The following is a 14018-nucleotide window of genomic DNA, read 5'->3' on the forward strand; positions in this document are numbered from 1 at the left end:
GTCACTTTTTAGGTTTCACCTGCACAGTGCTTGTGTTGTGGTTGTAAAATCTCTTGTATTTAAAAAATAAAAAATCTCAAAAGGGGCTTAGAACCCGACCATTACTTACCTTTACTTGCCACTGGCTGGCTCCCAAGTGTCTCCCATGTCACTTTACTTACCGTTGGCTGGCTTCCACTCTTGTTTCCTTGCTGGTCAGCGCCTCCTCACCTCTGTCTTCGTGCCTTGGAGCATGGACCAAGTACTGCTTCCGGTGGCCAGTGTCCTTTCACTGGCTGCATGCTTCTGGGGGTACTTTATTTTTTAATTGCAGACAGCATGAGTTTTTCCAAGTGGCATGAGCTGTATGTGACTGCAGCAAAACGTAATCTGCCTGGCGCATTATTTTATGTCTCTCTCTTCCCCAACTTTGCATGGTGTTCTCAATCAAACGGCAATCCTTGCAGCAGTTTTTTTTTCTTCCAGGACCGCACTATAACATTAGAAAATAAAAATGTTATGTCCTTTTTTAAACCTGGCTTAGCCAAATGGGCTGACACTCTCTTAATGCAAAACTGTGCTGCACAGGGTGGAGGGGGCATTATACGGAGTTGTCAGTTGAAGTGCCAGGGTTTGCCACCATGACACTCATGTGATGCATGGCAGCAGCTATCCTGGCCAGCCCATGCCATCCATGAATCATGAATAACTTCAGGAGCTGTTGCACGGCAGGATCTGCAGTCCACTCCCAGCTGGCGCTGCCCTCATCTGTATTCCAATGCTGCACCTGCCCATGTCTTTTCTCACTAATGCAGCACTGGTGATTGCTGGGGCACGGTGCTCGCTTCACAGACCAGTATTTTCTATGAATGGCACCCTGGATTTATTGAGCACTACACACAGAGCCACTGGTAAGAATGGCCCTCGACGCAGAGTCCAATTCCACTTGAGTGGCAGGCCTTCCTGCGGGCATCTGAAGAGGGCAAGATACGCAACAAATAGGCACAACCAAACAATGTCATTTACAAGCATTGGCAAAGCCAATAGGTTTCGCCTATGCGAAATCAATTGGCTTTGTCATTGTTTTTTTTGGTTTTCTTACATGTTGCACAGCAGCTAAACTGCTGTGCAACATGGCTTAAAGTAAAAAAAAAAAAATGAAAAAAAGGTGCTACGACACGGCGGCATCAGTGTTTTTATCTTTTAACTTTAAGCTGTGTTGCACAGCTGTGCACCTGCTGTGCAACATGTAAAATAACACACTGACAAAGCGAATAGATTTCGCATAGGTGAAACCTGTTGGTTTTGCCAATGCTTGTAATAAACTGACTGAAGAAGACAAGCTATAGAGAAGGGCATGCTGGTCAGAAATGGAACCTAAAGTGCTCGTATTAGGTTGGGAAACTGGGTGAGGTACAATTTTATGCACAATCCCTACTCCATTAATTGAAAACTTGGTAAGAGGAGGACATGGAAATTAAAAGTTTTCATGGAAATGCCTGGGTGTTAGTCACTCAGCTGTGAGTTCAGTGACAGTGCACTGGAAGTTTTGGCTTAGTGGCTTTGTGGCATTGGTGTCATTCCTGTGTCTGTTTCACCTGTGTCTTTCAGGGCTTTTACTGGTCCTCTAACGTATCCTAATAGTCTTTTAAACCCTTCACCTGAGAGTCATGATGGTTTTAGACACTTCCTTATACCAATAAAGAATAAAACATTCCATTGGCTCTCCAGGGCTCCTCCCTTTCTTAACCTCTAAAGCCCTTTGAGTACATTATTTTCACCAAGACAAGGTTCCCTTCTAAAAGGAATTGCTTGGAGGGGAAATCCTGGATATACCAAGGCCATTTATCCAAATATTTACAGGATCCTTTACCATACGGCATTTACATAAAATAAGGTGGTGTTTTTCTTTAGATGGCACAGGGATGTGTTTTGATCCTCCTTTTCCTCAATTCACACTGCACTCTCCTGCAACAAAATTCACTTGGCTGGGAAATGTGTTGTACTTAATTTTCTCCATGCCTTTCACTCATTAAGGTTTCCCCCAGCCCCCTTGCTTTCAAAAAGCCCAATGTTTGGAAGTTTGGTCCCAATTTAAGCTTTCTCATTCTTCTCTGTGTGCCCTCCCAACCCTTCATTAGTCAGGAAGGCAAAGAGGAGAAATCATAGTAAGCAAACTGGTAACAATTCTTAACCAGCTGAGGTCAATCCTTTGTTATTGGCAGGAGTGGAGTGTTGAGCTCTTCCTACCTCCGGTCCCCATCCTGGTGGGGAGTTGGAGACTTTATTGGAGACCCTATTCTCAAATACGCAAAATTTGGACTGTTATATGGAGGGCTGCTTAGAGAGGTTTGGGAGCTGTTAAAATCTGAGTTCTTCTCTCCCGTATACTCTCGCCTCGATTCTATTGAAACCCAACTCGTGGCATTATCAAGGTCGGTTCCACCCAATATTGCTGATCTCACTGTTCATGTTAGAGAGATACCACAGGCACCTAGTTTGCAGCATCCCCAATCATCAAATATGTCGCAAGATCTCACTAGTGGGCATGTTGGGGCTAGCCCTGGATGGACAGATCAATTAGCTACGATGGCTCAAATGTCAAGTAAGAGTAAAGAAATACCTGTTGGCAATAGCAGATCTTGTACTTCTGAAAGACCCAGTACTGTCTACCCTAAATTACCAACAGCATACCTTATCTAATCATTCTAATGGATGTCCCAGTGTTAACACCAGATAGAGATGAGGATCATATGGCCCTGAAAAATATATCTATCTTCTGGCTGAAAACAAAATCAGGCTGGCCGCAGGTCATAGTAAAGCAAGTCTTCACTGTGTGAAGGACCACTTGGCTGGGCATTCATCCCAAAGACACCCCAGGGGACTGTGTGATCATCCACTTTAAGAACCCTCAAATTGTTGATATGCTGCTCCAGCGTCTCTCCCAGAGGACACTATCACCGAGCAAAATCAAGGCTCTTCCACTGGGGTATTTCTATAGACTGTGCAAGCCAATTAGGTATGTGAGCCTTGCGCCAGGGCCTTCTGTTTATCCAAACCAGCTATTTTTTAATGTTCCTACTAAGAACACTTCTGCAGCTTGGTCGACATTGGATGGACAGGACTGACTGCCCGTGGATTCCATAGCTAAACTACGTAGGAATTTGTGTACTCTGGAACCTTTTTTCGGGAGGGCTCGTCTAGCCTTCCCCAGATTGTGCTTTGTAGCGGGACATAGGTCTATGAATAACTTCCAAAAGATGGACTCTCGAGGGGTTCCTAGCACTTTATCCTCCTCAATAAAAGGGCTGGCAGTTGTACAAGTAGCTAGTTACACCAAGAGTGCTGGCATTAAGATTTTATCCTGGAATGTAGCAGGGATCTGTGAAAAGCTTGTGAATCCTGATTGGATATTGTTCATCAAGCATGAAATCATCTGCCGCAGGAAACCTGGGCCCTAGATGAGTCCTATCTGAATGTTTTTCAGTGTCTAGACACCCTAGCAACTCCCTCCAGTACGAGAAAACCTAAAGGTGGACTGTCTACCTTCTTTGCCCCCAAATTGACTAAACTTAAAATTATACATTTAAATCTACCTGCTTTTACCAGTTATTCTTAATGATTTTGCCAGATTTGTTTGATATTATGTTAATAAATTTGTATTGGAATGTCTTCGATGATAATTCAACAACGCCCCTTTACTGTTTTTACGGTATATAAATGGTTTGGAGGAATCGCTGCTCTGTGTAGGGAAAGACACACCCAAAATCAAGGAACTATCAATTCCAGTACTGCTATATGCAAACCATGCCATGCTGAGTGCACAAACAGCTGTGGGGCTGCAAACCCTCTTAGATGGGTTTAAACATTTCATGGATACTTTAGGCCTGAAAACAAACTATGATAATTCTTTTCTCATGATGGTGGGCCCTAAAAGTACAAATAATATGAAGTTTCAACTGGGTGGTACTGAGATAGCTAAAGTAAGCAACTTTACCTATTTGGGAATTGAGTTTGATTCCAAGATGAATTTGGATTGTTTATTTAGATCACGCTCCCTACAGTTCCAAAGATCAATTGACTCTGTTTTGAAATTTGCCAGAAGGTTGGTGCATTAACCGGAGCTGGAATTTTCTGCAGTTTATAATGCCAAATGTGCTGTAATTGCTATCTGTGGAGCAGGACTGTGGGGTTATTTAAAAAAAAGAAAGATTCCCTTCAGAAAATAGAAAAACAGTTCCTGCATAATTTGTTGGCAGCACCATAATCCCTTTCTACCTTTGCTTGTCATTTGGAACTTGGAGCTAACTATAAATAGGATAGAATTAAAATTAACCTATTATTACTTTGGGTGACAATTTGATTGACCCCGGAATTAAGTTTTACGAGGTAGATTATGCAAGACTGCCTCCGCTTGGATAACGCCGGGTCCATCCCCTTGCTGAAATATGTAAAATCTGTTTTTATGAATTTGGGAATTGAATAGTATTTTATAAACCAAGACACTATTACAAGGGATACCAAACAATTGGTTAAAGAGCTGTTCCATAAGTGGAGAGAAGAAGGTCGCCAGAGGGATTTTGTTCAATCCTAGATAGCTCGATACTATGTGTCTGTTAAACTCACTAGGCCTGGAGTTTTCTCTCACACTAGTTCACAACGAGAGGCACAGATTTTATCTCACCATATTCCGTTTTAATTTAATTCATTTTCTCATAACATATCCTTCCCAGGCCACATGGTTTGTTAATCTCCCCAGTTGTTCATGTGATTCTGTCACCTAAACAAAGCACATTGCACTTTGTTGTTTTGTAATTTGTACTCTTGGCACAGGAGGCGCTTTCTGGTCCCTGTTCTCCATGCAGCTAACTGTAGGCAGATCAGGACTGCCTTAACTATATTGTAAAAGTTGGACACCCGCCAGACTTGTTATGCCGTGATTAGTTTTTTTAAAAGTGCACTAGTATTGAGAAAGAGGCATGGGCAAGCCTTAGACCTATAATTGGTACTAAATCTGGGGGAGGGTCCCACATGCGGGATGCCATGAAATTTCAGGGTGATCTCCTGGCAGTCGCCGAGTGGATGACCACCAACTGTCTCCAACTGAATGCCAACAAGTCGGAAGTGTTGTTGGTGGGACAGGACCATGATCGTTGGAACGAGCTCTGGTGGCCAAAGAGCCTAGGCACTGCCCCTAAGCCTGCAGTGAAGAACTTAGGGGTCTGGATGGACGCTTCACTCAACTTTCAGACTCAAACTAAAAAGGTGGCAGGAACCTGCTTTGGTATGTTGCACAAACTGAAACCCATCCTGGGTTTCTTTGATGCCCCTACCAGGCAGTCATCATCCAGGCTCTGATTATGTCACGACTCAACTACGCCAGTTCCTTGTATCTGGGAGTTAACACGTCAGAAATACAGAGGCTACAGAGAGTCCAGAATGCGGCCGCAAGATCTCTCCTCGGTCTGCGTAGAGCCTGCTCAGTGACAAGTGCCATTGGCCATCTCCACTGTTTGCCTGTGGCTAGGCGAATCGAGTTCAAAGCACTCTGTACAGCCTTTAAAATCCTGAAATTGGCATCTCTGGAAATCCTGACCGACCTACTTTTACTCTACACTCCCAGGCGCCAGCTCCGTTCCATGGGACAATGCCTGGTAGCGGTACCCCGCGTGAGAAGGATTCGCGCCGGAGGCTGTTCCTTTCGGAACAGTGCTGCAATCCTTTGGCATTCTTTGCCGGCCTACATCCGGGGGCTCACTAACTACCTCCAATTCAGGAAAGCCATAAAAACTTCTCTTCCCCTCTCCGTAGGCCTTCTTGCGCTCTCCTGCGCTTGGTCATCTCTCTGCTGTTCAGCGCCGTGACGCCTCTTTGCTGGGGCAGCTGTCACGCGATATAAAAACTCCTGACATAACATTGTACACTGAACTCTTATGATATTTTTAAAAGGTTTTATTGTATTTTATGAATTGTGCTTTTATGGCTGGAACTCTGGCCGAATTACGTTTTCTTGATGATGATGATGATAGTGAGAATAATAATTATGCTAATAATGTTTTATTAAGGAATAGGAGTTGCTGTGTTTCAAGGAAATATGCAAGGAATTCAAATATATCTGTCATGGGAGCAGCCATATCCACTGCAGCCTTCTAGGGGGGAGAAGCACTGGCAAGGCCAGTAGGTTTCACAGATGAAACATGTTGGCTTTGCCAATGCTTGTGCACACTGCCACGATCTGTAATGTGTTAATTTACCTGTTTTATTCTTCCGGTATTTGCCCAAAATGTCCACCAAACATGTATCGGAATGACCCACTGTTCAGTAGGTGCCTGGCGCTAAAAGAAGATACTTTACGATTTCCCTAAATGTATGATAACAATGTACATAGCAAGTCAAGCTCAGATCCTGGTAGGGGTAGCCCTCCCTGTGGCAGAGGTCCATACAGAATCCACAGAGATATCCTCTCACTGTCACAGTCCCCTCATGAGGCAGGGCAGAAGTAAGAACTTGATTATTTAGTCAAGCCTTTGTATGTAGAGCTGGTCTAACTGCTGTACTAGATTTACTGAACATGTTTCTTGGGTTTTACATCTTTTCTCTTTGTTTGCCTTTCAGCACATTGTCCTTGATTCTTGTTTTCTAGCACATTGGCCTTAATTCTTGTTGTTTTCTTACTAGGCACTCGTTGTTCCAGCTACAGGGCCTAATTGTCTCTGGTTCACTTTGGAATGGTGACCGTCCTTCCTACATTAACCAGAGCATCTGTGTTGTTGTTGGTCCTGGACCTTGAGTTAGGAGGTGGGGAGAAGATAAGCAAGTATATGGTGGCAGCTCAGCAACCAGCCAATACACCAGGCTCATATGTCCTCTGTGTCTGCATTCAGAAGTGGAAGCTGAGCAATGTCCTTGAAGAGGCCTTGAGTGAAGGGCTTCCAGGATCTTACATGGGTGTAAGGTTGTTCTGACTGCCAACTCTTAAACAAACATTAAAAGCAGAAGCTGTGTTCTTCAAGCTTGATTAGCCAACAGCTAATAGATAGGTTTTTTCGCTTACTGAGCTGTGGCGGAGTTTTTGCCCACCCACTCCAGACGTCTCTGGGGTTTTGTGAGTAGGGATTTCTGAGAATAGCACGACTGAACTACTCAGATTCTACTGTTAAATAAGTACCCAACCAACGCTGGTGGTGCCATGTCGTGTTTCTCCTATAAAAAGTATACAGGATCTGCGCGTTTAGACAGCATACACTGTAGGATTGGTGTCTGACTGATTCTGGACACCCCCACTGGGTATGTTGGCTTCTTGTACCAACTAGCTCACAGTGCCCCTAGAATGTCCTCTTACCAAGGAGAGAATAGTTCTTGCAACCATCGAACATGACAAGCCTGATCCCTCAGGACTGTGGAAACAATATACTACCTTTCGCTCAGTCACTCCTTCTTACTTAGTCTGTCTCAGAGATATACACAGAATAAACAGGCTGAGCGTTTTCAATAAGTAATTATTAAACAGTTGTTAATCTGGTGTATAATATATGAGCTGCAACAACCATTAGACAGTATAAGATATAAATGATCAGCAGTATTATGAAGGTAAACGGATGGTATAGCTCTACCATCTTACAATAGTCATGAATATATACGAGTATATAAAGCACATGCTAAGATATGTGCTCCTACGATGCCTCCCTAACTAGATGTTCCTTAGTGTACCTTGCATGTGTGTAGGTGTTAAGCCAAGAATCCCTCTAGGATTTAGTCATTCCCATTACTTGAAGTGAGAGACTGTCGGACCCTTCCTGGTCTTGAGTTGGACACCCCACAAGGGATATTAAACCACTGTGAGCTAGAGGATCTTCATGCTGGAACCTCAGCGTCTCTGGTCAGTGTGTCGGCCGAGAAGTCTCGGTCTCCTCTGTTCTATCTTACCAAGATGTGTTGTATATATACCCATAGGTCTCCCCTATTACTGTGTCAGCCTAAGGATGACGTCGGGCATGAACTTTATATATAGATATTATACAGGAGGTGGTAGTCCTGTTGTGCTTCCAAGAATCCTCATGCATAATGTATGAGATTTCGAAATAGTGAAAACCTGTGTTCTGAATGCAGTGTCGTATCTAGGTAAAAGGTCAGTCCCTGTAAACTGTGATAAGTGTAATGTAGGGAAGAATATAGATGAAGGGTAATGAAGTTGCTGGGGCCTATATTATGGTACCTATATGGAATTGCTTACGAAAATCGTTGGAGTACTTGCTACCTTGGCACTTTTTGCCCAACTTAAGTGTCTTTGAGCTCAGAGAACTCCATTTCCTGCAAGATTTGATCATTGCTTGTAACGTTTTTAAATAGGCAGGTTAACTGCCATTTTATGGATTTGTTTTTATTTCCATTTTTTTAAACTTCAATTCTGGCCTTGCAACAAAATAGGTTTGTCGTTCTTTAGTCGATACACTTGTGTATTAAGGAGTGAAGGTTTCGTTTTTGATCTTCACAGCAATATTTATGTTTCTCAGTTTAGTTTAGAATTTGTCATCTATAAGCATTTTATTCCACTAGGGTTGGTTGCAAGACTTGGACTATTGAGGATTAGCACAATGACAGGTGCCAGTTGTTTTTGATTTCCAGAATGTGTGAATTGTGTGAGCACAATCTTTCCAGCAGTGTTTAGTCAACTCAAAGAAAAAACTAAACCCACCTACAGAAAGTGACTAAATGTGTTGTGCTTGTCTTTTGTTTCTGTCATAACATCAATTCACGTGTAAAACTTACGGTATTCGCATCTTCTTTCCAAGGTCCCTCATGACAGCTCAGAGTGCTGCTGTTTTCTTCTCATCCGCTCTGTTGTCAGGAAAACAAAGCTGGTGGGAGCTCATTTGGAATTCTTCAGAACTGAGTGGAAAGCTTTAATGTACCTTGGCCGACATTCGTTTCCTTTACCCTAAATTCGCATGTGTTCACATTTCTTTTTGTTAGGCTTGTCATTCCTTTTGTTTGTGTTTTTGCAGTGCGTCACGTTTGCTACAGAAAGGTAGCCTCAATTCTGTGAATACAGGCAAGAAAATGCCTTCTATAAACGAATGACAGAGATGTGTACGTTAGTCACTCTAGTTTTAGTGATAACATAATAATACAAGTTTGATTTCCGTGATTTCGTAATTCTTAAATAGCCTTTTTCCTCCGACTTGAATATCACAGTAGAATAACTGATTGGGGGTGCAGTTTTGGTGGATAGAATCGAGTTATCTTTCATCATATGTTATGTGACCAAGACAAGTCTTAAAGTCCTTTTTAGAACTAATTAATCCAACACCATATATATGGGCTAATGCATGCAAAAACATGAGTAGAGACGGGCACACATTTGTCTTCTCAGAATGTCATTTTAAATAATGAAAGCAGTAGCTGACGGTACAGTGGACATTAATAAACAAGCAGCATCCTAGATGTTGGTTTAAAACAGGTGACAATACAATGCATAAAAAAAAAACGTGGTGTCTGTGGGTCAGATGTAACATGGACTTGAAACTATGTTTCCGAAGGCTACCCTCCGGGATCATCTTATGATAAATTTGTTTCAGCAGCGAGTAGATCTGCACACCTGGAGTCTTAATCAGCACATGAAGCACCATTTCTTATGTGTACATTAGTTCTTGACTGTCAGACGTTACTGTCTAAACGTTATATACATTAAAATGGACATAAGTGAATGGTAGACACGAGAAGGAGCCACATTAAATATTTTATGATTGGAAGGAGTCTAAAATGATCTTGTGGCTTCTGAAAAATAAATTACAGTAGTAGTATCATCGATGTGATAGTGTTTTTCTCAACATTGTATGTTACTTAAAGATCTGTTCCAGGTGTCCTACTTAAAATGTTTACCATCACTTTCTTGGTCTAACTTTAAGGAATCTGAGAGAGTGGGGGGGTTTCAGATGGGGAGGGCAAGGCACTATAAAAGGAAGTGGACATTATTCCTGGAAGAAGATCAATTGACTTTAAAGGCAGCTGGCTGGCTGCAAGGTACCCTGCTGCATTTAGCAAATATAGAAATAGAGGATTCTCTTTAAGAACCCAGCTTCCAACCATCAAATAAGTCCATTTTTAAATCTGTGAAAAGAAGGGACATATTTATATATCTTTATCATCATTTCAAACTAGCGTTAAAACCATATTGTTTGGCACTAAAACGTCAATGGTGGACATATATCCAGTTGATTCTCTCCATAAGTGATCACTAAGCATTGGGCGAGGAATTCCAACTGGTTGCTGGCACATATGTTCAAGCAAGACAACACAGACAAGGAGGACACCCAGGATTCACATTTCCTCTTCCCTTACCCTCCAATCAATAGCACTTTTTTTTAAGTCCACGAAACTACTTCTACTGCAATGATAGGTTGTGTTGACAAACACACAACCTATCATCACCTGCAAATATAGTAACAATTTGTCAGACATTGGCAATAATATTCCCGCCACTTTGTCTACCTAACGTGTTATATATTCTACTTAATTATAAAAATAAATAGATACTAGTGTCACATATAACAACTATGATCATTTGTATTAACAAATTAAATACATCTTGCATTATGTTTTGCATTATTAACTCACTTGTGCTCCAGACAAATATTGTTATTACATGTCAGTGATGTCTTAGTCATTACAATCTGTTGTAGCACTAGATAGACTTAATTATGGCTTACGTTGTGCATCATACAGTCGACACTGTAACCTAGAGATATGCGGTTCATACCACTGCTACCATTGTAATAGTTCAAAATTGCTAATGGTGAAAAACAGTATTTTACAAATTACTCTGTATATGATGATATGGTGGATCACAACTACCTCAGTATAGATAGCATAAATACCTCATGGAACTTAGAGCATTGGCACCTAACAGTCATCCGGTTCTTTGGTCTGAAAAGCATGTGCATATTTATCAGTCACATACTTCATTCATCCAATACTACCAACACAAACAATTGCACAGTGTAGAGATTTTTTTTTTTTAAAGTCGACCAACACTCACTACGATGGGACTGACACCCCTCCTTCAAATCACGGTCCCTGATTTCATTTCCAACTCCACATTTTAGGCAAGAAGAATTAATCTAAGACACAAAATATATATTGCCGTCATTACAATGGAAGCATACCTAATAAGCTATTTCCCTCGGCCCTAAACAAAGTACGTCAATATCTGTTTAGTCGTGACACCAAGGATAGTCAAATCTTGATTCAATAACCAAACTAATAAGGACTCGAAAGGTTAACGCTTGGAGGCCCGACCAAAATCAGACTGCCTGACTCAAATTTTCTGAGAACGTGTTTTGTTAGCGGTAGACTGATCGCGCACTCGTACTGGACGCGGGAAGAAAACAACCCAAATCTTACTGGTACATGCTTGCCAACAATCTTTCTGCGTCGCTCTACCTGAGAGACTCAGTGTGGAGGGCCGTATGTAACTGGAAGCACCACAATCTGATCTATTTCAAACGACTTCCAATTGGATCATTGTTCCACCAACATCTCCTATGATTGTGGTCCTGGAAAAAGGAATCATGGGAGAAGTAGTGTTCCAAATTCTCGAAAAAAACACTGGGCCGGCGCTGACTGTGCTTTGGGATTATTGAAACTATTGAGGGCATAGTATTCAAATGTGAAAATAAGGATCCACTGATAAATATGCACGTTTTTCAGACTAAAGAACTTGATCTCCATCAGGTGCCTATGCTCCAAGTTTCATAAGGTATTTATGCTATCTATAGTGAGGTAGTTGTGATCCATCATGTACAGAGTAATGTGTAAAATACTGATTTTCTTGTTGATTGTTTGTTGTAGAGTGGATAGCAGTTCTGCGTCCTGAGGAGAACCCCCAAAATGTTGTAGTGGGTTCGAAACGCGCTGACCTGCACCTGTGCGCCCAACAAGCAAAAAAGAGTGACACTGAGAACCAGTGAATTAACTATGGAAAAGAAAAAATATTTCACCTGTGTACAGTAGTTGCGCTATGTTAGGGGTGCACTCTCCATAAGAAAGAGCTTTTGGCCAGATTGTAGTAGCATGCATGTTGTATTCATTTTTGCTCTTGTTCGACATTCTAAAACCAGAACCGATTCATTTTTTTGCATATAATTTTTGCTTATGTGTACTGTTGTATATATTGGTCTGTGTATTTATTTTTTTATGCATCCACTTCTGTGTATTTTTCTCTGTTGGTAGGATAAAAAAACATTTATGATTTGTTATGCATTGGTTCTATTCTTTGTGTGATAAAAAACAAAAGTATTCTTTTATGATGTTCAAAAAATAAATGGTGATCACTTTTATTGAATATAATGGTCAAGAATAAATTGTAGTTGTAAAGGAGTAGTCAGTTCTGGCATCTTGTTTGTTTTCTAAGTTTTGATGGCTCGGCCTGACTGACAATAAAGAGCTCAACCCCTTGTGTTTGGTATAACCTCGATTAGGCTGAGCATTATAATTTGGAATGAACAGCTAATGAGTAATTTGTTTCCATTTCTGCTTCACGAAAGTCTTGCTATCGAAGGATCGTACTTCATGGACATTTTTAGGACAGGTCCATTTTCTGCCTGATGTAGTTAATACATTTTGCATAATAAATGCCCTTAATAAGTATTAGGTTTTCAATTTTGTTTTAATGTGCAAGAACATAGGTGGATTATCTAAATGAGTTTTGACTGCTTTCATGGGGGAAATTCATCCCCTTGTCCTGTCACAAACCATAGGTGTGTTTAAGTGAATTACTTCTAAAGATGGCTGAAGTTTATGCAAAGTATTAGCAAGAGTGGTGTGGATAGAATAAAGGTATTCACCTCCTCTTTACTTTGACAGAAGTGTGTCTCCAACGTGCAAGTGGACAGCAGAGAGCTGGATCGCAGGAAGACCCTCCAAGTTACGAATGCAGCCAAGCCTGTGGGAGAGAACGATGAATTTGAAAAGCAGCGGACTGCCGCCATCGCAGAAGTGGCCAAGAGCAAGGAGGTTGGAATGAATATTCGCTGAAACCGTTCCTTTCTTTAGGCAGTTTTTTTCATATTGTGTCATTTGTTGGTGGTTCTTCAGAAAGCTCAGGTGCTACTTGGTAATTTCCATCTCATCGCGGTCTGGTAGGCTCTGTGCTGTTGGGTATGTGTGTGATAATCTGACATTTCTTCTAGTCCAGTTCCTCAACACGTGCACACGTAGGCAGTACTCGTTTTTTTCTTTTGCTATAACATATTGCCGTGTTGTTTGTTTTTGATCTGTCTCCTGGCAGCTCCGAGCTCTGCTTGATATACGCTCGTCTCTTAAACTCTGGCATGTGGCCGTTTGATATGCTTTAACTTTACACAGTCCATTTAGTAGGAGCGGCTTCGTCACGCCCGGGGTCAGCTGAGATTGACCGCAGCGCAGCACTGCCGTCTAGTCCGGTCTTTTAAGATATTAGCTTAGCCTCTTATATTCCCCTGAAATTGAGTCTTGTGGTTCGCGGCCGTTTAAGAGCACAAATTAATTCTGTTCGAGTGGTCTGCAGCTTTGTAAAGGGGGTATTTTTTCATTTCCTGACACGTACTGTGGTCTTACGTTTTTTTAGTATGCTACATTTCCTCACAGTATATGGTCGCTAATAACATTGTCTTTAGTTACATTCTAGTGTCGACTTAATAAATGCCATAACCCTTAATATCATGAAGCATGTCGTTTTCTCGAGTGCTGGCCTCATCAGAGGGCAAGCCCCTGTAATTAGATGCCTGGGACGGTTGATCGAATGCACCTTTTTGTGGATCTGTAATCCGTGCTTGAAATGGGAAAATGGAAGTGCAGGTACTCCGTATCAGAGTACCTGCTTGTTTCTGAGAAGTGCTGGTACTCTCCAATTAAAAGTATTACGTTTGTCTTGAGACGTGCCAGTACTCTCCCTCTCAAAATGAAAAAGTGCCGGTACTCCGAACCGGACAGTACCAGCCCATTTGAAGCACTGTCTATAATGTGGAAGCCCAGTTGCATAATGGTGCAACCAGGGATGG

The 14018-nt window shown here is 41.7% G+C and overlaps 1 protein-coding gene across 1 annotated transcript in view; it reads left to right on the forward strand.

Annotated features, from left to right (window-relative positions):
• The window catches only part of TDRD3 (tudor domain containing 3), a 681208-nt gene that overhangs the window by 361900 nt on the left and 305290 nt on the right, over positions 1-14018 (forward strand). The window contains exon 7 of the mRNA XM_085621988.1: positions 12844-12993. Coding sequence (XP_085478114.1) covers positions 12844-12993 — 150 coding nt within the window. The remainder of the gene's footprint in view (positions 1-12843; positions 12994-14018) is intronic.

Source organism: Triturus cristatus, chromosome 8, assembly GCF_964204655.1.
Source record: "Triturus cristatus chromosome 8, aTriCri1.1, whole genome shotgun sequence".
Classification (NCBI taxonomy): Eukaryota; Metazoa; Chordata; class Amphibia; order Caudata; family Salamandridae; genus Triturus; species Triturus cristatus.